The 24,073-nt window shown below is 40.6% G+C and overlaps 1 protein-coding gene across 3 annotated transcripts; it reads left to right on the forward strand.

The window, feature by feature from the left end:
• The first annotated feature begins 13,061 nt into the window (after window positions 1–13,061).
• Window positions 13,062–21,087, forward strand: CCDC28A (coiled-coil domain containing 28A). Of its 3 annotated transcripts, XM_049800667.1 has the most exons (5): window positions 13,265–14,295; window positions 17,008–17,171; window positions 18,169–18,323; window positions 18,947–18,969; window positions 20,011–21,087. In XM_049800667.1, exons 1-5 carry the CDS (start codon window positions 14,138–14,140, stop codon window positions 20,063–20,065), a joined length of 555 nt encoding a protein of 184 aa, XP_049656624.1. In that variant the 5' UTR covers window positions 13,265–14,137; the 3' UTR covers window positions 20,066–21,087. The 3 variants fall into 3 exon arrangements, with proteins under 3 accessions (XP_049656622.1, XP_049656623.1, XP_049656624.1); XM_049800665.1 differs by lacking the exons at window positions 18,947–18,969; window positions 20,011–21,087 and adding an exon at window positions 13,062–13,137 and having other exon boundaries at window positions 14,101–14,295; window positions 18,169–18,938; XM_049800666.1 differs by lacking the exons at window positions 18,947–18,969; window positions 20,011–21,087 and adding an exon at window positions 13,186–13,205 and having other exon boundaries at window positions 14,101–14,295; window positions 18,169–18,938.
• The last annotated feature ends 2,986 nt before the right edge of the window (window positions 21,088–24,073 follow it).

The raw sequence follows: 24,073 nt of genomic DNA on the forward strand, positions 1-24,073 counted from the left end.
TAAGATAGGCAGAAAAGTTAGATGGTACCAGAATTTTGCCCATTTCTTCTGTGGTCAGTCCCTCATGACTGCATACTTTTTGTGCTTCATATAAATATTATCAAATGATCAAATTAATTACCACAGAAAAAAAATGATAGCTGGTTTGCTGCATTTCTTTAAATATACACGCCACTATGTTCACTATGAAGATCACCTTTGCCTGATGATGCCACAGAACTTCCAATCATCACTTTTCTTCCAGCTTACTGATGCCAGGGACTGGCATTTTTGTGTACTGGAATTCGTACCCAGCATGGCCCAAAAGACTCCCTCCTTGCCCAGAAATGGAATCTTGTGGATATTCTTTCAGAACTAATAGCAGAACTTCTCCAGTGATGACAGGTGCTTCTCTGACACAAGTTACTTACAAAGTCCTGTCTCCCTGGATGTTCCCTGTTTCCAACTTCTGTCAGCCGGAAGCTCACCTTCTCTGCCTTATCCCTGCGTCATGCACTTGCTTGAAGCCTGGAGCTGAGCTCCCTTTTCTATTTCGTTCTGTAATATTTTTGCTCATTTTCCTCACCGTTAAACAAAGGCAGCAGTGTAACTCAAAACACCTTCATCCCTGTTATTCAAAGTACTTAGCAGATGTATCCACACTTTCACAGTAGATGAGTTTAGTATTTTCTTGAGCACTATCTTAAAGGTTAGTGGTTTGCTGCACCAGTCCCAGTGATTTTTCTGTCCTTGCTTTCTTTTCTCTGTCCTAACATTGAGCTAAAACTTACTGAGTCTGGGTTGTTCTGCTAGCTGGTCCTTGAGCTTTTCAGAACTACAGAGCTCTGCATATCTACACAAGTGCAAGAGCTAGCACACTGTGTTCTGCCAGCTTAAAATCTCTCAAACCCTTTCTCATTTTTCTATCCTTACGCAGCTGTCTTTGGATAAAAGCCATGCTAGCAATGGTGCAATGGAACAAAGCTAACTGCAGTAGGAACGACACCATGAGGGAAGTGGTAGTTGTGATGGCCTAAGGATATGATTCAACAACACACCAACCAGGCGTAACAGCTCTTTGCCACTAAAAGAGGAGCTCTTCCACCCCTGCTTTCCTCCTTCCATTCCTGCTTACAGATGTATGGTCTGTAACTTGCTCTGCAAGCATCTATGGTCCTCAGTGTAGAGCCACTGCAGCTGTGCTGCATAAAATGAGGCAGCTGATGTGTTGTGAAGAAATTGCAGGAAATGTGCTCTCAGCACTTTAAGACACAGCAGTATGTTGGATCATTCTCAAGGGAGCAGAACAGTGGGGTAAAATCTAGGCTGTGAATAGAAACACATGCAAGAGATCATAGAGCCTATGAAAACATGACTATAGCATTACAGCCCCCTCAGAGCTCAAAGCACATAGTGATCGTCAGAGGCTTTTGGTCCTTGTGTTCAGTGGACTACAGTGCAAAGAGAAGACTGCCAGTCACAATGGCACTGTGGGACTGAGAGACAACCCACCTTTAGGACTCCAGTTCTTGGAAAATGGAAACAACCTCAAGATGTCTCTCCCCATAGAGAAACCAAGTTGCTGAGAAATTCCCTCAATGGATCAATAATACTACTCCTGCAGTTGCCATACCAATTTTCTTCATTTGGTTAAGGCGTTTCTGTGTCTTTTAACAAAGTGCATGCCTCACTTCTGCTTCCTCTGTGGCAAAAAAACCTGATATATTCTTCTTCTAATTGACAAAGTGTTTCGGTTTCCACTTCATAAGGACTTCAGCCATCTAAATATCATAGAATCACAGAATGGTTTAGGCTGGAAGGGACCTTTAAAGATCATCTAGTCCAACCCCCCTGCCATGGGCAGGGACATCTCTCACTAGATCAGATCACTCAAAGCCCCATCCAAGTCTGACCTGGAATACTTCCAGGGATGAGGCATCCACAACTTCCCCAGGCAACCTGTTCCAGTGTCTCACCACCCTTATTGTGAAAAAGTTCTTCCTTGTATCTAATATAAATCTAATCTAAGTCATGTATAAGTATTCATTATTACTGAGTTACACAGCTACAGGTATGCATACAAGTGACTGTAGGACAAGAATATGGGGGTCATCATTTGTAAAAGAAAACCTTCATCTGGGAAAAAAAATGCTGGAGGAATTACCAGCTGAAAATCAGACTCAACATATGGAGGTTTCATAAATGCTGAGCAAGTTCTTTTGTTGCTGTCCCTAGCCTTAATGAGAATAGTTTGTGTTGAAAGCTTTTGTAAATTCCATATGAAATTTTTATCTATCTAAGACACTGACCACATTTATGTCTTCTCTAATTGTGTTATATGTGGTCTCCTTTGAAGTAATTACACAGTTTACATTTTGATTCATTAACTAAATATTGTAACAACAAAAAAAAAAGTTTGGAAAACAATTCAGTCAAGACTTGAAATTGTATTCTTTTAACAAGGCTGATTATCTTCTCAAATGAATGCCTCAAGACTCAGGGCAAACAATACATCCAACAGACAGGAGCCTCTTAAATTGCTTCCCAAACATGCAGACTGTGCCGGTCACTAAAGCAGAACTCAACTTCTCCTTAGGTATTAGCTTCCCACCATCAGTCACTACAGCTACAGCAAAGTACTTGTTTAAACTATAACACTTTTTAAAAAATATGCCACCCTGTTTTAGCTGATGAACACAGATGGATGGTACGCCACTCAGTCACAAATGATTTTTGATACGTTGCAGCAGCTCCTGCCTCATAAGTAAAATACAGGCTTTGGTCACTGAAAAAAATGTGGGGCATGATAAACCATCTATCAACCAATGCAAATTTCCCCATTCTCTTCCTTGCGAGTGAGCATGGTTTGTCACTGTGGTCTCCACCATGGATGAACCAGTTGCTGCTGAAATTGTAGCGGGGCTGTGTGCAGCAATCTGCCACAGACTCCACCACTGCCTGAACTCACCTCCCCACTGTTTTAGGGGTTTTGGATACGTCTCGAAATTTTCAGATTAAAAAAAAATACAAAATATTTCTGAAATATATTTAGTATACTATCCATGTTGTGGATATTTACAGGATGCCAAAAAAATTCTTTTGGCTTTAAGCTGACTTTTAAAAATACTCATTTGAGAAGAATGTCCCACTGTGGTAGATCATTAAAGGTCTCTGGCTGCCTTGTTTATGTTCCTCTGTATAATTTCATCTACATGATGATTGGCTGGGATGAGATCCAATGTGTTCATGCTGCAAAGCTCAGTGTTTCTGTTTATATACCCAGTCAGTCTCAGAGACTGGCATATTGCTAATAAAATATTTTCAAATTCCAATATAATAATTTGGAAGACTGACAGTAAGGGAAAAGCTATTTTACGGCTATCTAGAAATTACACCGAGTAGTAAAGTCTACACTACATGAGGATCTATAGACCTCCAAATTAGGAAACTCAAAGCAATACCTGTGACAGCTGGCCTGGTTTTTTCTATGACATGTGCAGTGGTAGTACCACTGCTTTACAACAGTGTAAGTGATCTCAATTACTGGTGTTGCAGAAACATTACTATTAAAATTTCTAACTTATACAAAGAAACCCTTTTATTAAATTTAAAATAAATTGAGAGTGATATTAGAGAAAGTAAAGGGAATTAGGATTTTTAGCACATACTGCTTTCTGCATATTCCCAGAAGTTTGTGGGTACCAAGTATGTGATTATGTAATCACTGTCATAAATGCAGCTGTGTTTATTTCATTGCCTAGATCAGACAAACTGTACAAGCTAAGTATCAGCGTCTTGTTCATAAATCAGTAAAAAAAAATGTAGCACAGTATGCAAGATTTACTCAGACGTTCTTTCTGTTCCAAGTGTTTTCAGACTTGGCAGAGTATGCATTCCTTAGAGGACTATGAATGTGCCGAGTTTTAAGCATTTCTAGCAAAATCATTTTTTAGTTAGTACAAGAAAAAACATATAAACACTTTGCTTAATAGCACAGGAATCAACTTTTAAATACAGTGAAATACAGCTTAAAAAGTTCTGTTTAGTTTTTCTTAAAAGTGGGATGAAAGAAAGTGTAAAGAATTTCAACCTATTTCCTATTTAAGGAGTAGCTTCTTTAGAAGACAAAAAATGCTGACTGTATTTGAGCCTCTATTAAGACTCTCCCTTACGGTCTCTTCCCAAAAGTCTGCAAATTTAATCCCTGGTTGCACATACACGGGGAAAAAAAACCCACAAACCAAACAAAAACTAACACAATGAAACAAACCCCAAAACCCAAAAAACAGTCTCACAATGATGCCACTTTGGTTCTTTAATGTGTTGACTTTTCTGTGCTTTGTATTTAATGACAGTTATCACTGCAGTTTTGAATACTAATACAGCTGTGATCCACAACCAAAACTTGTAAGTGCATATAGTCAGTTATTTTCCACTGGAGTCTATAACTTTTTACTATGCTTTCCCTATGGTTGTGGTTTTTTAATATACTTTGATAAGGAGGTCTCATTTAAACCTGTTATTCTATTAAGAAAACCTTAAAACAGAAGTATTCTCACTAATATCTACTGTACCATACTATAATTAACTATTAGGCTATGTACAATTGCCTTCACTGAAACAGTGCTACTCGCATGCCCACTGTATGCCATAATGTATTTAAGCCTTTAATGTTTTGCTACAGAAGCCCCCTTTATTCTACACGAACACGGGGCACACAAACACAGGTGTCCTGTTTGGATCTGAGACCTCTTGCTGCTATTTCTTTTTAGTATTTTCAAGGCAAAGGAAAATGCTTTGAATATTTAACTTTTCCTTTGCTAATTAGAGTTACTGGAGTAAAATCATATTAAAAAGAAAACTCTAGTATACCATTTACCGTATACATTGCTTAGAAACAGTTTTCTGAACAAATATTTCTGTGTACATTTATTCTCTTTGGGGAATGGATTTTTGGTTGGGTTTAGTTCTGCATTTGTGTATGTCTAACAAAACAGTGTCTGAAATTACAAACATGCTTTCCGATGTCTGTTTGGGAGAACAGACATGTAGTCAGTGGAACTTCTCAGCAATATATCTTCTAGCCTGGAAAAAAATAGTCAGCTGACGCTTTTAAAACACCATAGCAGTTGTATGTATACCAAGCCACCAAGCTATATAGGGGGAAGGGAATTATATTTCCCAAGCAGCATGAAGAAGTGACTTGAGGCCAACTACAAATCTGACCAGGAAAAATTGCAGACTGCAAATAAATCACTGTCCTACTTTGATATTGAGATAACAACAATCTGAGTTATATTTCTAGAATATAACTATATATTTCTATAATATAACTTTATTTCTATAACTGTAATTATGAGAGCTGTATTTCATGCTCTTAGCACATTCAATAAAGGAAGTCTACCTGCTTGCCTTCTGTGCAGGAATAATCTTCTCACTTAGAAAAGATTACTGGATTTTCTTGACCTGAATTGAAGTTTCCAAATGAGGCCTATAATTTTGTGTATGGAGTTTACCATTTAAAAAAAAAAAAGTATATTCAGGTTAGTTTTATATTGTGTGGCTCAAGAAGAAAATTATAAGTTTGCCTGGTTTTCTTTTAAGCCAGAGGATCCATCAACAAAATTCACCTACAAATTCTTTCCTGTAAGCTACAAATTCATCCTTGCCCATGATGCCAACAGAACCTTTGACAAAAATTAGGTTGCTGCTGTGCTTAAACCATGGTCGATCATGTAGATCCAGGTAGTCTAATTGTTTCCTTTTTTCTTTTCCCTCTTTGTCTTGTATCCACCTGTTGTATGACCTTTGTGGTAGGAATTGCCTTTATTTGCTCCCTGAGTTTGTACAGAATTTCGCACCATTGGGATTCTTGGCCATGACTGAAGATTCTGAGGTGTGTGCAGGTGATTATGTCCACAAGCCCATGTTTGTGCACACTAGAGGTGAGGCTGAAATTGTTTTGAAAAGTTAAACTGTATTTACTGGACCTTCCCTGACATGCCTGGGTTATTCTGTACCAGCAATACTGTTCAGTGGCATTTCCTAGAGAGAATGTGAATAGTAGTTTCTCCTATTGACATTAAGTGTAAATGCTGGCAAAGAAAATAAAACAATTTTTGTAGGCACTTAGCCAAACTATTAGAACTACTGAGCAAGTACTTTATTTCAATTGCTACCTTAAGACTGTTTTTTTTCCTGCAAGGTTTTACTCCATTATTGTCCTCTTGTGATAAATTACTGGACAGTTTAAAAAGCAGGCTACAGAAAACAAAAGATGCACCTTGGTTCTTTGTGATATGAGCTGCATGTTCTATCTTGTTGTACTAAATTAATCATAAACATTATTCAATATTTAAATATTTAAAAGGAGAAAAGAGCAGGTGCCTGCCAAGAACAGGTGGTACAAATTTAAGGTTAAATAAAATGCAACAATCCTTTCCACATACTATTTCCAGAATATACATCAGAAATCATACTCCGCACTAATACGTCCCCAGCTGTGCAGAAGAAAAGCCTTTTGCCACATGTTTTCTGATCTGGTCTTGTTTCTTGAATTTACTTCCCACTTTGGTTCACAAGGGTTCTGTTTTGCTGACCTTGATGGAATTCTGTAAATATCATGTTGCCAATCTTAGAATGATTGTAAACATCATTACATTTACAGTGAGTAGCTCAATGAGTACCTGCAGAAATAATTCAGCAGGCTGCCCAAGGATGAAAGACTTGCCCAAGGTTTATTTTGATTTATTTCAAAAGCACATACAAAATTCATTGTTGTCTACTATTGAACATGCATGCAAGCATTTGAAGGAGTGGTGCCATATTATCCAAGCCTTTTCTCAAGTCTTATCAATGTGTCATTTGAGTCCTGTGAGAAAGGGTAGTTATGATAAATTTAGTGAACGTTTGGTGGAATCATTTGATTATAATGTATTTTAACATGTGAACAAGCACTGTCCAAGCAAGACAATGGTGAGAGATGGAGATTAGCAATCATCCTGTGCAAAAAGTCTTTTACCTCTCTGCTTTACCTCCACATTTCCTTTAAGCGACCACAGCCTTATCCTGGAGAAAACCCTACTCTTTTTACAACATGCCAGCATCTAAAAACATGGAAAACGTTTTTGCAATAATTCTGATGGAGAATGCATTATACACTAGTGAACCACCAATGCATTTCTGACTGATCTTAGTTTTAAATCCCTGACGGAGCCTGAAAAATTGTATTGGGTTTGGGACTATACCTTAAATACTGAGTGTGTTGGCAGAGCCAATGATAGACTTTTTCCTCTTCCAGATGGAGCATCAGGGTTATTAAAACAACTAATGTACAGCTCCAAAGTGCTTTCTCTCTGGAAGATCTTAATGCATGTTACAAATATTTAGAGGAAGGCAAATGTAACTGTACAATAGCTTCTGTGTCTATTGAATCCATATAGAATAATACCATGTGCTTATATATAACTAACAATTGTGTAAGGAAAAACTTCTTCACTAGGACTGTAACGCAGTACTGGACCAAGTTATCTGCGGGGGTGGTGGAACCTCCATTCTTGAAGGTTTCAAGGCCTGGCCAGACAAAGCCACAGCTGACCTGATGTGGCAGTAGCCCTGCTCTGAGCAGGAGGTCGTACCACAGGACATCTGTGCAGTCTTCATCCTTGAAGGTTTTCAAGATAGGCTGGATTAAGGCCTGGGCAACCTGGTCTGAGCACACAGCTGACCCTACTTTGACTTGGAGACCTCATGGTGTCCCTTCCAACCTGAAGTATCCCATGATGCTATGACCTCAAGAGGTGCTTTCCAACAACTATTATTTTCATGATACTGTGAATATGAAATCCCGACTAACTAGTGGACATGTTAATAATATTCTTTCAACATTAATTTTCCAGGCATATAAAGAAATCGGGGTGGCTTTTTTTTTGGAGACAAGACCACAGCATACATCCCAGGGGTCCAGCCAGGAGCTGAAGAGAGAGCTGGAGACCCTTAGGTTAGGCAGGGATTGAAGGCCCTGGGCTGAGACGAAATGGGGCTCCTGGGCCCATGGGCGGGGAGGGGGGGTTCCCAGGTGGGACTGGCCAGGGCCATTCAGGCCCTAGAGGCCTAGTTCTTGGGGTGCGTAACATTGCTGTGTGCACAGCAACTGCAACTGAACCACAAACCTGCTGGAGACTGGGAAGTACTCAGAGGCAGCATCACATGTTTGCCAGGTTTTTGGCAGGTATCTGCAATTGGCTGCTTTGGAATTAGGACACTGGGCTATATGGACCTTTGCTCTGACCAGTAGAGCTGTCTTTATAGTTGGTGGAATTCATCAAAGCTCCCATGATAAGAAGAATCAGCTTTCATTCCTAGGGATCTCCTAGGCCCTAGGGAGATCATCTCAGTCTTTGAGGGACTATAAGAGCAAGGGGCCAAAGCAAGGCTGGAGAGGAGAACTGAAGATATACTTAGTCAAAGAGAAGGAACTGGGGCACGACAACAGTAGACACCTCCAGAAGTGAGGAAGGCTGGAACAAAACCGACCAAGAAAGTCCCAGGAGAACATTAGCAAGGAGCTAAAGAGGTTGGTGTATGGTAGGAAACTGGGGCAAACTGAAGGGAAAAGCTTTGGGCAGCCATCCTACTTCAGAGGCAGGCTTACATGTAACCAAAAAGATTCTGCTTTCCAAGTGATTCAAGCAGGTCTCTTCTGTTCTCCCTCCTTCCTCCCTTCGTTACTGCATTGTGGGTACCCGAATCACCATACTGCTGGCCTGAGGAGGTGGTTTATTCAACATCCACGTTCTGGCTAAAGATTTGTTTAGTTTGTAAGCAGGTCACATATTTAATGTTTTGGTAGCTAACCAAGAATCGATTTTTTGCAGGAAGCTGACACTGGATACACACATAATACTGGTGGAGGTTTTCAACTACTTGCTTTCCTGTGTAATAGTGCTGACTTCAATGGACTATTCATGTTAGAGAGACGGAAACTGATCAGTAATAATATAGAAGTCTAAATATTTATATATGCTTATATTCCTTTGCTTAGATGGACGGCCAAATTGTAGTGTGTGTATATATAGAGACAGACACAATGTAAGTATACATATTGACACATTTTCAGTGACATTTCTTGAGGGCATATCTGTCATCATTCTGTAAAGCAGCACACACATGTGCCTAACCCACATGATTCTACATCTATATTAATCCAGTGTTAATTAATTTTCTTTATATATCATTTCAACTTTGCTGCACTGTTCGGCACATTTAGGTGGCTGATAGATACACACGCACCTTGTTATGCTGCTAGTCGTAAACCAGAAATAATTACTTTACTTCATATGAACAGGTATGTCCCAGACTATGCTCTTTTTTGGAAGGTGATGCTACAGTAATGTCATGCTTCCATGAGTACAAGTTACCACCCTGTGAAATACATTGAGATTAATTATAGAAGCTAAAGAACTAGATGCTTTCATCACTGTCTTGGAAGCCTTTAGAACTGACTTGCCATCTCATGTTAACTGAATAGGGTTTTCAGAAAGAAGAATCTGATTTTATTTGCATGCATATCTCAATACAAAGTACAGACTAACTTCTTTGAAGTTCTTCTTCAAAGCATCTTCAAAGGTGGGCCTCTAGTTTGTAAGGAGATATACAGGTAAATAAAATCAGATTCAATTAACTTATTAATTTGCTTCTTTAACAATAACATTGTTACTATTAAAACACCGTTATCCTTGGAGCACTTCAGTCAACAAGTATACACAAATGCTACCGCTGTAATGCTTGATGGTGTTGTCAGAAAAAAGCCTTATAAAGGAAGAAAAAAGCACTTTCCGAACTGTGAATCATTACCACAATACAAAATTATGCAAAAGCTCAGCTACATGGAGATAATCCAAAACACACTTTTTTTCCCCTGGTGAATGTATGATATCTTTATCTGATTCCAGGCAACAGTGTTATCTGCAATAGGATTTGTCCTATCAAATCAAGACCATGCTACCTTTGAATCTTTGCTCTTAACTCAGTATTATCTTTCCTAAGGCATTAATTATTCACTATAAAATAACTTTCACTATGAAAACATACAATAAAGTCTGATGCTTTCCCAATTATCTGCCCTTGTAGGCTCTGTTAAATCAGATATAGAAGTAACAGAGACATTTTAATAATAATTCTAATGTCATGTAGTGTGCAGTGATAAGAAATGTACTTGGAGCAAATCATTACCTGCATGCTAAAATTGATTGTACGTCTTTTCTGGGGTGCCAAGTCACACACTGTTTTTGTAAGAGTAACTAAGTTAGTGTACTTGACCCCTCATACTGAGATACTAAACTGAAGCAGGGTTGACTGCGGAATCCAACTGTTTTCTGAATATAACAGTAACTTTATTTTAAAAATGCTTATCGTAGTGATGGGAAGATTTTCCCTTTATTTAAAAACAGCCCATAAGACATTCTATTTCAACTGCTTTGGTAGAAACAAAGGATACCTAGTCACCTTCCGTCCTGTCAAACCTCTTTGCTTTGTTCTGCATGCACAGAACAGCATTAATCACAGGGGAAAAACCAAACCACACCTCTATATACAAACTGCAAGGTGGGTACATTTACTTGCTTATATAGTGCATGAGAAGTAAGCAGAATGCACACAAAACAAACATTTCTGAAGTTACCCTGCAGAAACAGTATTTATCGCATAGAAATCTCCTAAACATCTGCACAAACATGTCTGTAAATCTTGTTTTTTCCAGTTTTTGTAGCCCCCCCACCCCCCAATACACACACACACACACACACACACACACGTATATGTATGTGTGTGAATGAGGATTCTACTTGGGCAGCCCTATGGCTGAGAATTTGTGACTGGCTTACAGCCTGTGTGAATTTTGCTAATTCTTGTTTCCCTGTAATGCATGCCAAACTAGGTATCAGAAGCCTTTTGTATTAAAGAATCAAAAAGATGATAAACAACTGTTTCTGCTTCTCTAACTGTCCCTTAAGCCTTGTACCACCACCTTTTTGTTTAAGGTATCTCTGATGTTACAGAGTTTTCTTTCTTTCTTCTCACTTGCGCCTTTTTTCCTGTGATACTTGTAGCTTATATGTAAACACCCCTAGATAGTTTATTCCCGTAAGTGAACTGTCAGTCAATCCCTGGTACAGCTTTCTTGCAACAAAACTCTACTTGTAATGTATCAGAACTGATCCAGCTCATCAGTCCCAAGCTGTGTCCTGCTGCAAGGAATTACGTTCACTGCAGAGTGACCTGCAGTGGACATTTGGTCCCTGTCCTTCACCTGAGAGTCATTGCAAATGCCACCTCCCTTTAAAGCACCCCTTTTCAGACTCAAAGTGGCCACTGAGTCTGACAACTGCAATGTCCCACAGAAGTCTTGATGAGGCACTATTATATCCACCTATCTAGACCGCCTTGGGTCTAATTCAAGATCCATGAGAAAGTTTGGGATCAGGGTACAATTGGAAAACCCTTTTTTTGGTATCATATAAGGTCTAGGCAGAGGCAGGGATGCATCCCAGATGCACCTCTTAAGCCATGAGATAACTTTATATTGACACACACCCATGCAAAGGCTGGTAAAGCTTCGGGCTGATGTTTTCACTCTGGGTGATGTGGATTATACCCACCCTTCACAGCTGGTGTGTGAATAACGTCTGAGAATTTTCATCAGAAAACACACAGTTATGAACGTGTTTCTCAGTTAAAAACTAGGATCTCATCGCAAGTAGAAGAAATTCAGGTTGATGGACAAATTGTGGAGATAGTTGGTAAGTTCATCTCTCTAGGCGACAAACTACTGTCACATGGGGGAAAAATGCCTCGAGCTACCAGCCATAGCTAGGAAAGACGTGCCAAGCCATCAGCGACAGGGACCACTGAAGAGACAAGCCATGACCAGAAATGCAATTGAGTTCCTCTACAATAGCGACGGCACTGGGAAAAAGAAGCGGGGGGTGGGGTGTGTGTGAATTTATTAATTACTAAGGCTAGGTAGGCACGCCCTGCTAATACTGCCTGCCTTGAAAATGAAGTTCCTGCAAGCCAAGTACTCAGGACTGGAATGGAGGTCAGAAAAGACAGAGAGCTGCATCAAACTAGACGTGGCAGCAGGGTCCTCCTCCTTTAACTTGGATCGATAGCCCCCGCCAGGAACATCTGTCGCGGGGATGTAGCTGTATGACAGAAGGGTGGGTCCTCCTTGTCTACCAGACCCGTTACCCACCTACCCCTGCTGCTTCGGAGTAGAGAGCTCCGCCGCCGGGAAGGGAAAGGTAAAGAAGAGCGGAGGCTTGAAGAGCTCCGGAGTGCGAGGTGACGCTGCCCTCTGGAGTACAGGGCCCGTCACTGACGAGACCCCGTCACGCACCAAACCAACGCCTCAAACCTACAAAGCCCATTCGCGTTCCAGCGTCTGCGCCTCGGCAGGTGACACAGCTCCGCAGGTCCCACGGGGCGCGAAATGCAGGGCTCTCCGAGGCGGCCACAAGCCCTCTTCTAACCGTTCAGCTCCCCTGACGTTTTTCACGTTTGAGAGCGAGGGAATTTGTCGTTTCGCCGGCATTTCTAGCACGGCCAGCGCCGCCTTCGTGACGAGCCTGACACGCATGCGCAAATCGGAGGGCCGCCCCCCCCCCCCCCGGTGCGGCGGGGCGGCCCGCGGCGGAGGACTCCCGCCGCCGTGGAGACACCGGGGCCGCAGACAGCCGTCCGTCAGGGGAAGCAGCTGTGCCGGCGAAGACGCCCGCTTGCCCGCCCACCCACCCCTCGGGGCGCGGCAGGAGGCGGCCGGTGGCCCCGCCCCTTTCAGACGTTAACGGCTGCTCCGGCTCCGCCCGGCAACCCCACCCCGCACGCGGGAGGGAGGGGCGGGCAGACGCTCGGCACTCACGCATGCGCAGGGAAGGGCTCGGCGCCGACTTAGGCGGCCTGCGCGCGTTCCGAGCCGGCCGCCTCTTGCCGCGGGGGATTCTGGGAACGGTAGTCGCCCTGCCCGCCGAGGGAGTAGGGCCGCCGGCAGGGGGCGGGACTCCCACAATGCATCTGGCAGGGCAGCCGCGCCGCTCCGCCCCCCAGCGCAGTCATGTGACCCGCGCGCCGGTCTGAGCCTGCCGCTTCGCCAAGGGAGGGGTGAGAGCCGGGGAGGCCGGGGGGGGTCCGCGCGCGGCCCCGGGGGCGGGGCCTCGGCCTCCCCACAGGTAGCGGGCGGGCGGGGGGGCGGGGCCGCGGGGGGCGGGGCCTGCGCTTCGGCGGCCGTTTAACGTGCGCCGTCAGGGCGGCTGGTGAGGGTGGTGGTCGTCGTCTTCCTCCTGCCCCCCTCCTCCTTCCGGAGTGACGGGCCGCGGCTCCGTTCTGATAAAATGGCGGCCTGCGGCTGGGGCCGCCTGTCGCAAGGGGCAGGGGTGGTTGCTGCGGGAGGTGGCGGCGGCGGCGGCGGCGGCGGGTCCGGAGCGGGGGAGCGCCCCTCGGTGGGTCGGCGATGGCGTCCCGGGGCTCGCCTGGCTGTGCGCGCTGCACCCTCTGCCGCCCCAGCGGGGTGGTGGATCGCAGAGGAGGCGTTTCCCCAGGCCGGGAGGTTGTCGGGTAGCACCCGGTAACAGCAGCCATCTAGCGTATGTATCACTGGGTAGCACCCATCAGTAGCACCTGCAACAGCAATAGTTAACTCGGCATCGGCTGAGCTTTTGACAAGGCCGCTGCCCCTCCCTTTAGAGGAAGTTATTTGGCAAGGATGAATCACGACGTCCTCGTGCCACCGTCGTTTCTCGGTATTTTGATTGGCGTGGACTTGAGCAGTCGCCGTGTTTTCTAGCAGTAATCCATGGGACACAAAGCTTGAGATAATTTTGAGGTACCTGTCGGCCGACGCTGATGCAGAAGACTTTAATTCCTGCCTGTTTTGCTGATCGGGCAGGCCTGGGCAGCGTCTCCTGAAAACTGGATTCTCTTGTTTGAAGAAATGAGTGACTGCTCATCTTCTTGAAGAAACTATAAAGCTGTATTTCCATGCACTGTGACCTGTTTTTTCCCATGCTCTTATTGTACGTGCCAGTTTTAATGGATGTTTCTTACTTTTTTTCCTTCCCTTTGGAGGGCAAGAAATTAGTCCAGATGCAGTAAATGGGAAGAAATGGAAGAAAGGAAAATCAAGAGGAGGAGCCCTAAATCATCTACCAGTCACCCTGCTCAGGTTGCTAACTCCAAGAAAAACTCAGTGCCGGTCAGCAAAAGTACAGCCTTTTCAAATCCCACACCGCAGCCTGCAGTACAAAAACCAAAGTTAAAACGGTAAGGTTGGGAGCGTCTTGAAAGCTTAGTGGAAGAGAGCCAGAAACCTGCCAATGCCCGGACAGTCTGAAGGGTGTTTAGACTGACTGGGACAGAATGAAAAGAACAAGCTTCAGACTTGTGAAAATTTTTGATGATGTGTCTTTTTTAGCAAAGCAGTTTGTGTTTAATGCAATGTAATGCTTTTACAGAAAAGGAAGGTGCTCGATACTCCTGTAAGCTTTATAAAATGTTACGCAATGCTGTAGACTCATAACAATTTAGCTGAAGAGATGGTAGCCTGACGTGATGGGTGAAAGACAGGAGTTGGGTGATCAAATATGGCAAATGTGGGTGTCATATGGGAGACAGAAGAGTGCCAGATGTACAGCTGTGAGGAACAAATAAAATATTACCTGACTGCAAGGTTGGAACTGACAAGGAAGGCAGGAAATGAAGCATGTATATTGAACAGGATGAGCTAGAACTGGAATTTCTGGGTGTCTTTTGGGGGCCTATGAGTGGGGGCCGTGGTAGCTCCCAGGCCATACTTATGTGCAGAGAGAGGTATTCAGCTCTTCAGAAAGTACCATTTTGGAATAGTTTGTGTGTTATTGATGATGCATCTAATTCAGTTTGAGAATGTTAATTTTCCTGCATGTTACAAAAGATATTTCTTGGCCATGGCAGATACAGTAGATAAATGAGCGAAGAGGGATTTTTAAAGTGAAACGTTAGCTAGAGAAAGGCAGATGAGTTTATTGACCTGTAAGTATGAGCAGAAGTTTAAATACTGAACTGTTGTCTTTAGCACAGATAGTCTGTTTGAAGGATCCAGTATCGACCTGATGTATAGACTTCACATCGCAGAAATTCATTATTCATTATTTTTCAGGAAAAATGTTTACTATTTTGAGGGAAATAACAGTAATAAATACCAATGTGCTATAAATCAGTGGTTTCTGCAGCTGGCTGTACAGTTTACTTAAGTCTCAACACTATTCTGGAATGTACTAGGAATTCATTTCTTGTAGCCCACAATATTGGCTAGAGAAGAAAACGTCCTTTTTGCTTTAAGTTTTGGAAAAGGACGTTCTTGCTCAATTGTTAAGTCAAGCTTACCAAGCAGTGGCAATACAGAAAACTTCTGAAACTTTCCCAGCAGGAGTGGTAATTGACATAACAACCTAAGGATGAACTGCTGTTAACGATAGTGGAGTAGGAGTAGTTAACTCATTTTTTCACTTCATCTGCAATAATCTCATGAAGTAAGTTTTCCAGGAACAGTAATATATTGTATTAAACTTCAGATACAGGTGGAAAAAAATCTGTGACCTTTCTGGCATACAAACCTTTCTTTAAGTCTGAAATTGAAGCAGAAATAGCCCAAGTTAAATTGAGACGTGTTGCTCTGAGTTGAACCGGATATGATAATTGTTGGACCATTAGTTGTTCCAGCATATTTATTGTGTAGTCTATATGATAGACTACAGAAGCTGTTAGGTTGGAAAAAAAATTATTATTTCCCATAGGGAAGAATTTATGACTTGCAGAGCATGGGAGTATTCAAGGGAAGGGTGGGGCTTACTATGCTGTAAACCCTGTTATCTTCACTAATTAAATAAAGCCTTTACTAAGCCTGTGATTTTATTTTTTTTTTTTTTTTTTTTACTATCCCACAGTATTCTAAATTTTAATTTTTAGGCTCCAAATCTCTCACTGAATCAGATTCTGAACAAACTCACTGTAAGGCTGCAGAAGCAGCCATGCCAGTGTGAGAGAAAGGCTGTGTGCACATGTGGGTGGGCAAATCAGGGATGAAAACAGCCCCTTACCTGAATTGTACTAGGTTAGGATGCAGTCTGCCTGTCTGTCCGTCCGTCTCTGGGTCAGAGATGGAATATACTGCTTCTCACTGGTAGTTGTCTGTTTAGCTTCCCTATCTATTATGTATTCATTTGGATTTATAATCGTTATTCATTTTCATTCATGTAGCTTCTATGGGCACATGGTGCTCTGAGTAAATTTTATGTCTAGAGAAAAAAATACGGCATCCAGGAATTTTGATGGTTTTGTTGCAGAGGGGGCTGTAGATGATTTTTAGCACGCTTAACATTTGTTTGGGCATGGACTAGTACTGTTTGGTATGTGTTGGAGTACTGGGAAACTGCTTTTGATGGTGAGTTTTACAAAATTGGGATGTTATTTGAAGGTGCGAAGAAGGAGCTCTAGGAAAATTTCTCTGGAGGCAAGGTCACCTTCCTGTATAGGTTGTAATGAATTGTTTTCCACAATGGTTGTAGTCTATAGGTGTTTGCAACAATAGGAGCATATGATTGTTGAGAATTTTTCTCCCTGGCTTAAAGAGAATTTGCAGATGCTTCTTGGGTGATTTTACACAGGTAATACCCCATGTGCCATTGTTGGGTAATGGTCCTCTTTAGATTATTAAGATGGCCATTACAACATACATGTGCTCCATTGATGTTTCCCACTATTAGTAGGAAAGCAGATTGTTGGAATCCATTTTGCAGTATTAAACTGTCAAGACAGTGATGTTGTTCTTTTAAGACAAACTGGTGATCCATTTTTTAACTTAAAAGAAGTAATTGAAATGTATTATATATTTTTCCATTTCATTTTCAAAGCCCAGATGTACACTTATCTTACATTTCAGATTCTCAGTTAAAGTGAAAGCAGGAAGTAATCTTTTTGGTTTATTTTTTTGTTCAGTGTAATAAAAGAGAAAGCCAAACCTCCAGGAGGCGAAACAAAAGGGGCACAGGCAGCACCAATCCAACATTCTTTTCTCACAGATGTATCAGATGTCCAGGAAATGGAAAGGGGACTTCTGAGTCTCCTGAATGACTTTCACTCTGGCAAACTTCAAGCATTTGGTAGGTGCATGAATTGTCTGTATGCAGTAATTGTTTTTATAGCTATACAATGGTAACATTTGCAAAGAAATGTGCTGTATGGACAGACTGCCAGTTTGTCTCATTGGTCTCTGCTATATGAAATGTTTAGCATAACTTAATAGATCTTAGTGCATTTAGAAATGGTAGTCCTATTGTAATGTTGTCTTGATGATTCAAATGCCATTTTATTGTTGCTTCCAGCAGAGCATACCAAAGGCAGTACCTTGGCTTATGGATTTAAGATACCAAGTTTAAAGTCATTTATGACAGTATAGGAATAATAAGAAGTAACTGTATTTAGCACCTGATTTTGCAGCATATTAACTCTTTAGACTGTTGGTAACAACTTTTATGGAATCCAATGCAAGTTGCATTTTACCCAGCTTACTCTTCTGTCTTAGCATCTTATTCTTCTTACTACTTCACAGTTGATGGAGGTTTCAAAAAAAAAAAAAACACAACACCATGACACTCTTGTGCTTCCATTTTTTTTCCCTGTACTGTGTAGAAAGATGCATATATGCTTTTGCAAGTTTAGTGTTAGGTCAGCATGTCATGTTAATTCCACAACAATTTTACAAGAGAACCTGAAAAGTGTGTATTATATAAAGCATCAGTTACAAGAAAGAAACCCTCAAGATTTATCAAAATTAGAAAGAAAGTTTATTGTGATCATATTTAAAGTTAAAAATACTGGGCCTTCCTAAATCAGAGAGAAATTCTGAGTATAGAAAAAACACATATATGCTAAAAACCAGGTTAGTACATTCAGTGGTTATTTTAAGTTCAGCACAATGTAACACCAGACAGGGTGACAGAAATTTCAGTAGTGAAACAGGGAAAAATCATTGAGAAAGTGAATTAACTTGTAAATTTGATGTTTAAATTCCTCTTCTCTGATGTAAAAAGCTGCATCTTCACACCTTCATTTGCTCTATCAGGTTTCTTTAGATAAAGCTGTTGCTCATCCTTTTAGGAAATGAATGTTCCATAGAGCAGATGGAGCACGTGCGGAGTATGCAGGAGAAACTTGCTCGCCTCAATCTGGAGCTCTACGGGGAGTTGGAAGAACTCCCTGAAGATAAAAGAAAACTAGCCAGTGACTCCAACCTGGATAGGCTACTGTCAGATGTAAGTACTAGGAAGGCAGAAAATATGGAACTTTGCCCACAGCACTCAGCTCAGGAAAACAACACTACTGGGTGGGCAGTGATTTATAGTTGAGGAGAAATAGTTCTGTAATCACCCAAGACATAAGCCCTGCCCTCATTTTGGTTTTAGAAACACAGTACCTTGTTTTCTTTTTTTGATAGGCTGCTGCTTGTTTTGGCGAGTGGAGCAGTCTAGCTGTAAGCTGTCTGAGGATGTAGGCCTGTTTAGAGACAGCCAATGTACCAGGGAACTATGACCATTTTCCTTGTGGTCCATCCTCCTGCATCTGGGGAAGACCACATACAACAAGGAAATTAGATGTGTATATTCTACACTCAGTTTCTCCTTCTCTATTTCCATAAAAACCAAAACTGTTAAAATATCTTTACATTTCCTGAGATCAGAAGATGTAAGCTTAATTTGGGATTTAGCTCAGTGCAGGTTTGCTTTGTTTTTTGTAATAAAATCATATATTTCAGCCCACACTATTAGTGATTTCCTTCACTGTCTTAATGTATTTATTTCATAGTGTCAGCATAATTGTTGCATTTATTTGACTAACTGAAATGCCATTTCTGATACTTTCTACATTTATATTGCAGCTAGAAGAACTGAATTCATCTATGTATCCTTTTCCTTAAATGTCTATTTTGCATTATAATTATTAACTGTAATCAAATTACAGTATATTTCCCCAGTAGCTGGTGTCTTTAGAGGAGTCAAATTGCTTCAATAACATCCTTTCTTTTAAGTTAGTACTGTAATACAGCATGGATTTTAGGTTCTTCCATTACATAAATGACTGGAACTTAAGACTTTTAATTAAAGGACATTTTTAATACAGCAATTTATTTAGCTAGCCTGTACCACTTCAAACAGCGTGTTGACAGTTGATGGCAAAGCCCCTCAGAAGCAGGGTCTGTCTTCATGCATCCTGCTGAGACACTCTAGAACAAACATAGTAATATTCCTTTTATAGTATTCAGAAGTGTTCTGTCCCATTGATAAGTGAATCCTTTTTTTTTTCTAGAAATATGTGCAGCTGTTTATCACTTATTTTACTCTGAATAGTGGACTGACCTAATTTTTTGTTTCTAGGGTCAGACTACAGTTGAGTCAAATACTTCAGCAGAGCTTTGGTAATTGAACAAATGTGTGCTCTTAGCCCACCCAGAAGATAGTTGAATGTCTTGGCTTGTCTTTTACATCATGCTTTTGATAAGCTGAGAACACAGTTGAGGAGTGTTACATTCAGTTTATACTGCAGTCTAGTTATTTCTGATATTACACACTTTGTATGTATTGAGGCAGGTGGGACTCTGGTTTGGGACTTGAGATACTGCACTGGTATATACATTCTCTCTGTCTGTGGAAAGCTGTTTAAGGCTAGGTCTCATAAAGAACACAACTGGAAGGGGATGTTACTATCATACAATAGTGATAAAAATAATCTACCATCCCCCTTGATCTGCTAGCTAATTCTGGAGGTATGTAATGCTTAAGTCTCATCGAGGAAGATTAATCTACTGGGTGACAGCTAGCATAGGACTTACTAGAACTGAAGTCATCTGGACTGGTGCATACCTGCCACAGGATGAAGCATAGTTTTGTGTAACATAGTATCTTATCTATACGTGAAATGTTATTCCTTAATGGTTTGCTTCAGCCAAAAACTACATTTAGCAGATGCTCAAGATATTCCAAATAGTGCCACAGGCTGAAAGAACAGCTTTGTCAGTTTGGATTCTCCCAGAAGCTTTTCTTTTGTTTTTCCTGACAGCGGAATCTGGAACAGTTGTGGTTTTGTGGTTGCGTTTTGTTGGGTTTTTTTAATTTTACACAATGAAGAATCAAAGTGCAAATCCAAATGTTTATTTTTGCACATTCCTCTGAAAACTGTAGATACTGAGTCCTGACATAATACAGTGCTAAGTAGGTTATTGTGATGCTATGCTTTTTATTATTGCCTTATTTAATAGAAAAACTGGGGAAATGTGGAATTGTATTTCTTCTGTGTTGTTCATATGGTTGAAAATGAAATATGTATATAAGCTCATTAGCATTGCTCTGGTTTTTATGAAGGTAGCAATGATGTTGCATTTGATCAGTATGTAGACAATCTGTACACTTTATCTTTTAGTGTTTTGTTGATCAGTGATTCCACAGATTAATTTATTGTTAATAAAGTATAACATTTTAAATATATGATGTGTCATTTAGAGAAGCTGCTATATGTTCAGCTGTGTTAAGATATGAGTTCTTGCATGGTCTGAATGTTTGCAGAGTTTACTTTTTTCATTACCATGAATAATTATAAAATGTCACTAAATAAGAACTAGCATCCATGCTAGCAGTCCACACAGTTTGATTAAATATTGTGAAATTCCAAAGTTGGGTAAAGAGTTACTGTTCAATAAATCCAGTATATGCAATTTTGTAGTCATTCCTATGTTAGTGTCTGGTATTAATTGGTATCATCTTTGTGCTCACAGTCAGAGAAAGAAATTCTGTATCAATGTAAAATGAGGCTGGTTTTAGATCCAAAGTTTCTATCCTGGTCCATTAAACTGTGCCTTTAGTTCTAGATTTATTTTATGCTTGCTTTTTAGGTAATACATTCAGTTTCTATAGTGTGTATACTTAACTGTGCAATGAGTGAAATCTTTATCCTTCTACTTGAGAGTGAAGCTTTCATCTGCCCAAAGTGGGTATGTCTTGTTCCCTGGCCACATGCCTTTTGTTTGGCATCTTTCGAGACGGTGCTTCTTCAGCTGCAAGATGTTGTAGTGGATTCCATTAGCTCCAGCTCCTTTCTGAATCACACATAGGGCCAAGTCTGTACTCTGCAGCTGGGGACAGAAAGATCATTTAAACACCGCATTGTACTCTGGCTACAAATTCAGCCTGAAACACTTTTATTCCCTACCTCACTTAGTTATCAGGCAAATCTCAATGATTAACAAACCAATAAGGAGCCAAGTTGGGCTTTTCCTTTAGGATGTTCTTGTTCTTTACATCACTTGCCTCCTTTGTTGTTGAGATTCTCTAGGAGTTGTGCATGCTGGTAAAAGTATCCAAAGTCCCAGTCTGCTGCAGGGTATGTACCTGTGATGATGTGAAATCCAAAGACAGCTTAGGAGAACTAGAATACAACATGCTTCTCACAAAATGAACCCAAGGTTATGGAGGTTTTTTCCCCACTCTAACCAATAACCGGGCAGTTATCCTTTTCTGCACAGTAACTTCTCACTGTCAGCACTATGGCCTTGGTTTTGTGCAGACTTCTGAACATCAAGCAAAAATGCAGCATGTTTTAGCTTCATGCCTCAAGGGGTGTAAAGGTGCAAGTCTAGTTCAGATGGTGAAAGTCAGGAGCAGAGCTGCATTTATACTAGGAAAATGACAATTCTTGCAGCTTATTTTGATTCAGGAGGAGAGCTGTACCTTCACTAGCAATGTACTGCCAGTGCCATATATTGCAGCATCAGTAGTTGTCATAGTTTAAGCTATTCTACAATAGAGATAATTCTTACTCCTTTTTGGGTTCTGTCATCTAACTGCTTAGGCTTGCTACTTCAAACACATTTCAAGTAACTTACAAATGCTTGGCCTGTTGGATGTCTTGATCTCTCAATTTCTGTAGCGGTTCATGCAAGTACATAATGCATAGGTATAATTCAATATAGGGACATAAATACCTTTCTCAAGCAGCTGTTTAGAATTCTACAAGAATTGGCACCTTTTTCTTCAACCACCTTAACCCCAGAGGCAATCACAAGTCACAAAGAATGCATTAATTGCAAATTATTAAGAAATTAAAATTCTCTTATCTCCTGGATACAAATTTGCATCTTTTACACAATCTATTAATGGTGTATGCTCATTATCTTTTGGATTCCTACAAGAAAATTTTGTAGCAAGATCTTGGAGAAACTGAGCTTCTCTATGTGGTAATAATCACGTTTCTAGGCTCTTGCAGGAAAAGAAAAAAAATGTACTGTAACACATTTGTGGACAGTCTTGTAATTACAGAAGTACATAAGCGGCTGCAGAAAATGAGGTCATTTTCTGTTAGCTTGTTTCCTGAAGAGCTGTTCATAGAGATAAAAGTGTAGTAACATTGAATGTTATCAGTGTGAGTTTAGGCCAGGAAAACAGGTACAGTGTTTGAAAGAAGATGGTTTTTCCTGGGTCACTGATGTAAGATTACCTCACTCCAAGAGACATCTGTGGAACCTCAATGAACTAAAAAAGAAAATAAAAATCAAGAAGAAAAGTTAATAGATACTTTCCTAAGAAAAGAGGATTTGGAAGAGATGAGAGTCAGTAGTATTAAATTAACTGCTTCTTTCTTTGAAAACAGCAAGACAGTATCAAGGCAGACATCTTATTTAGAAAATGTACAGAACTCTAAAAATAAGTTTCAACATAAATAGGTAAAGACCGATTATTTTTTTTCTCCAATAAGGTTGTTAAAGTGACAGATGTATACAAACACTAACATGCCCATGCTGAATTGCATCTTGAAATTCTCATTTGTGTAAAGGAACAGAAACATAAATTTATCAAGGCATACTGACCTGATTCTGTTAGTGTTCAGCAGGTTGTGTTTTACAACTACAGCAACACAACAGTGCAAGGAGCAAAGGCTTAAGAGCAAAATTAAAAAAAAAAAAAGGCAAAAAAAAAAAGCCTGGTTAAATTTGGATCATGACCTGTAAATTTAGTTCAATCAGTAAGAAATTGGGAGTATTTACTGTGGAGTTCAATGGCATGTTAGAGCCTTATAAACCACACACAACATACTGAGGCTTCACAACTACATCACATTCTTCTTATTTTATATTGGATATTGATTGTTAAGGCCTATTCAGTGTCCCCATTGATCCCAATTCATCATGGTTACGTTGCAATTCAAAGTATTTCACCTTTAACACAGTGTACACAGGGGTTCTGAAGCATCAGTGTATGATGCTTAGCATTTTTCATATGCTTCAACTCTTGAAACTTTATGTATTTTTAGTTCTATTTGTTACAGAAATTTAAAAATGCTACCTCACTCTCCTCAGCTTCCCAAAGCAGACAGACACACTCAATTCTCTAATTTTTTTTATTTCTTCAAACACAGGTTAATCATTTTTGCATGAGTTATACTCTAATCTTTCACATACAAAAATGAAGGAGATTACACATTTCCCATAAAAGGCAATAAAACCCAACTCTCACCCTAGGACAGGAGCAGATGTGGGAATGCTTTGCCCGCATAAAGTCTTAGGCTTCTTACGAGACATCAAACCTCTTGTTTTCATGTGGATAATTTCCCCAGCTATTCCCTTCTGTAAATGCCAATTACTGTAGGTGTAACAGGCGCTTTGAGAGTACTGTTTTCTAGAAGGGAGCTTATCTACCACAGGGAAAGCTGGGCACAGAGCTCACTTCTTAAAAAATGAAGATGGCAGCCAAATTTGGCATAGACTATCCCAAAGCACATGAGGATGTAAGCAGGCTTACTATGTGTTAAGAGTTGTTTCTTCTAAATGCACTTGCATTTCATCACTCCTCATGTGATTGAATCTGGCACTTCATGTCAAATGTCACATACATGAATCAGTTCTGTCCATATGCAAACACTGAGTTCAGAGATTCAGTTAGGATTACTAACACACAACATGTTTTAGCCAGAAATACTGGAAATTCATTCCTTTTTAATTACAAATAATTAAATTCAC

The sequence above is a fragment of the Accipiter gentilis genome, chromosome 5 (assembly GCF_929443795.1).
Source record: "Accipiter gentilis chromosome 5, bAccGen1.1, whole genome shotgun sequence".
Classification (NCBI taxonomy): Eukaryota; Metazoa; Chordata; class Aves; order Accipitriformes; family Accipitridae; genus Astur; species Astur gentilis.

Excerpts from the sequence above, each read along its gene's own strand:
- CCDC28A (XM_049800665.1), top strand. The coding sequence starts at position 14,138 with ATGGAAGAAAGGAAAATCAAGAGGAGGAGCCCTAAATCATCTACCAGT. Across the intron at positions 14,296-17,007 it reads CAAAAACCAAAGTTAAAACG|TGTAATAAAAGAGAAAGCCA; the intron begins GTAAGGTTGGGA and ends TTTTTTGTTCAG. Across the intron at positions 17,172-18,168 it reads TGGCAAACTTCAAGCATTTG|GAAATGAATGTTCCATAGAG; the intron begins GTAGGTGCATGA and ends TCATCCTTTTAG.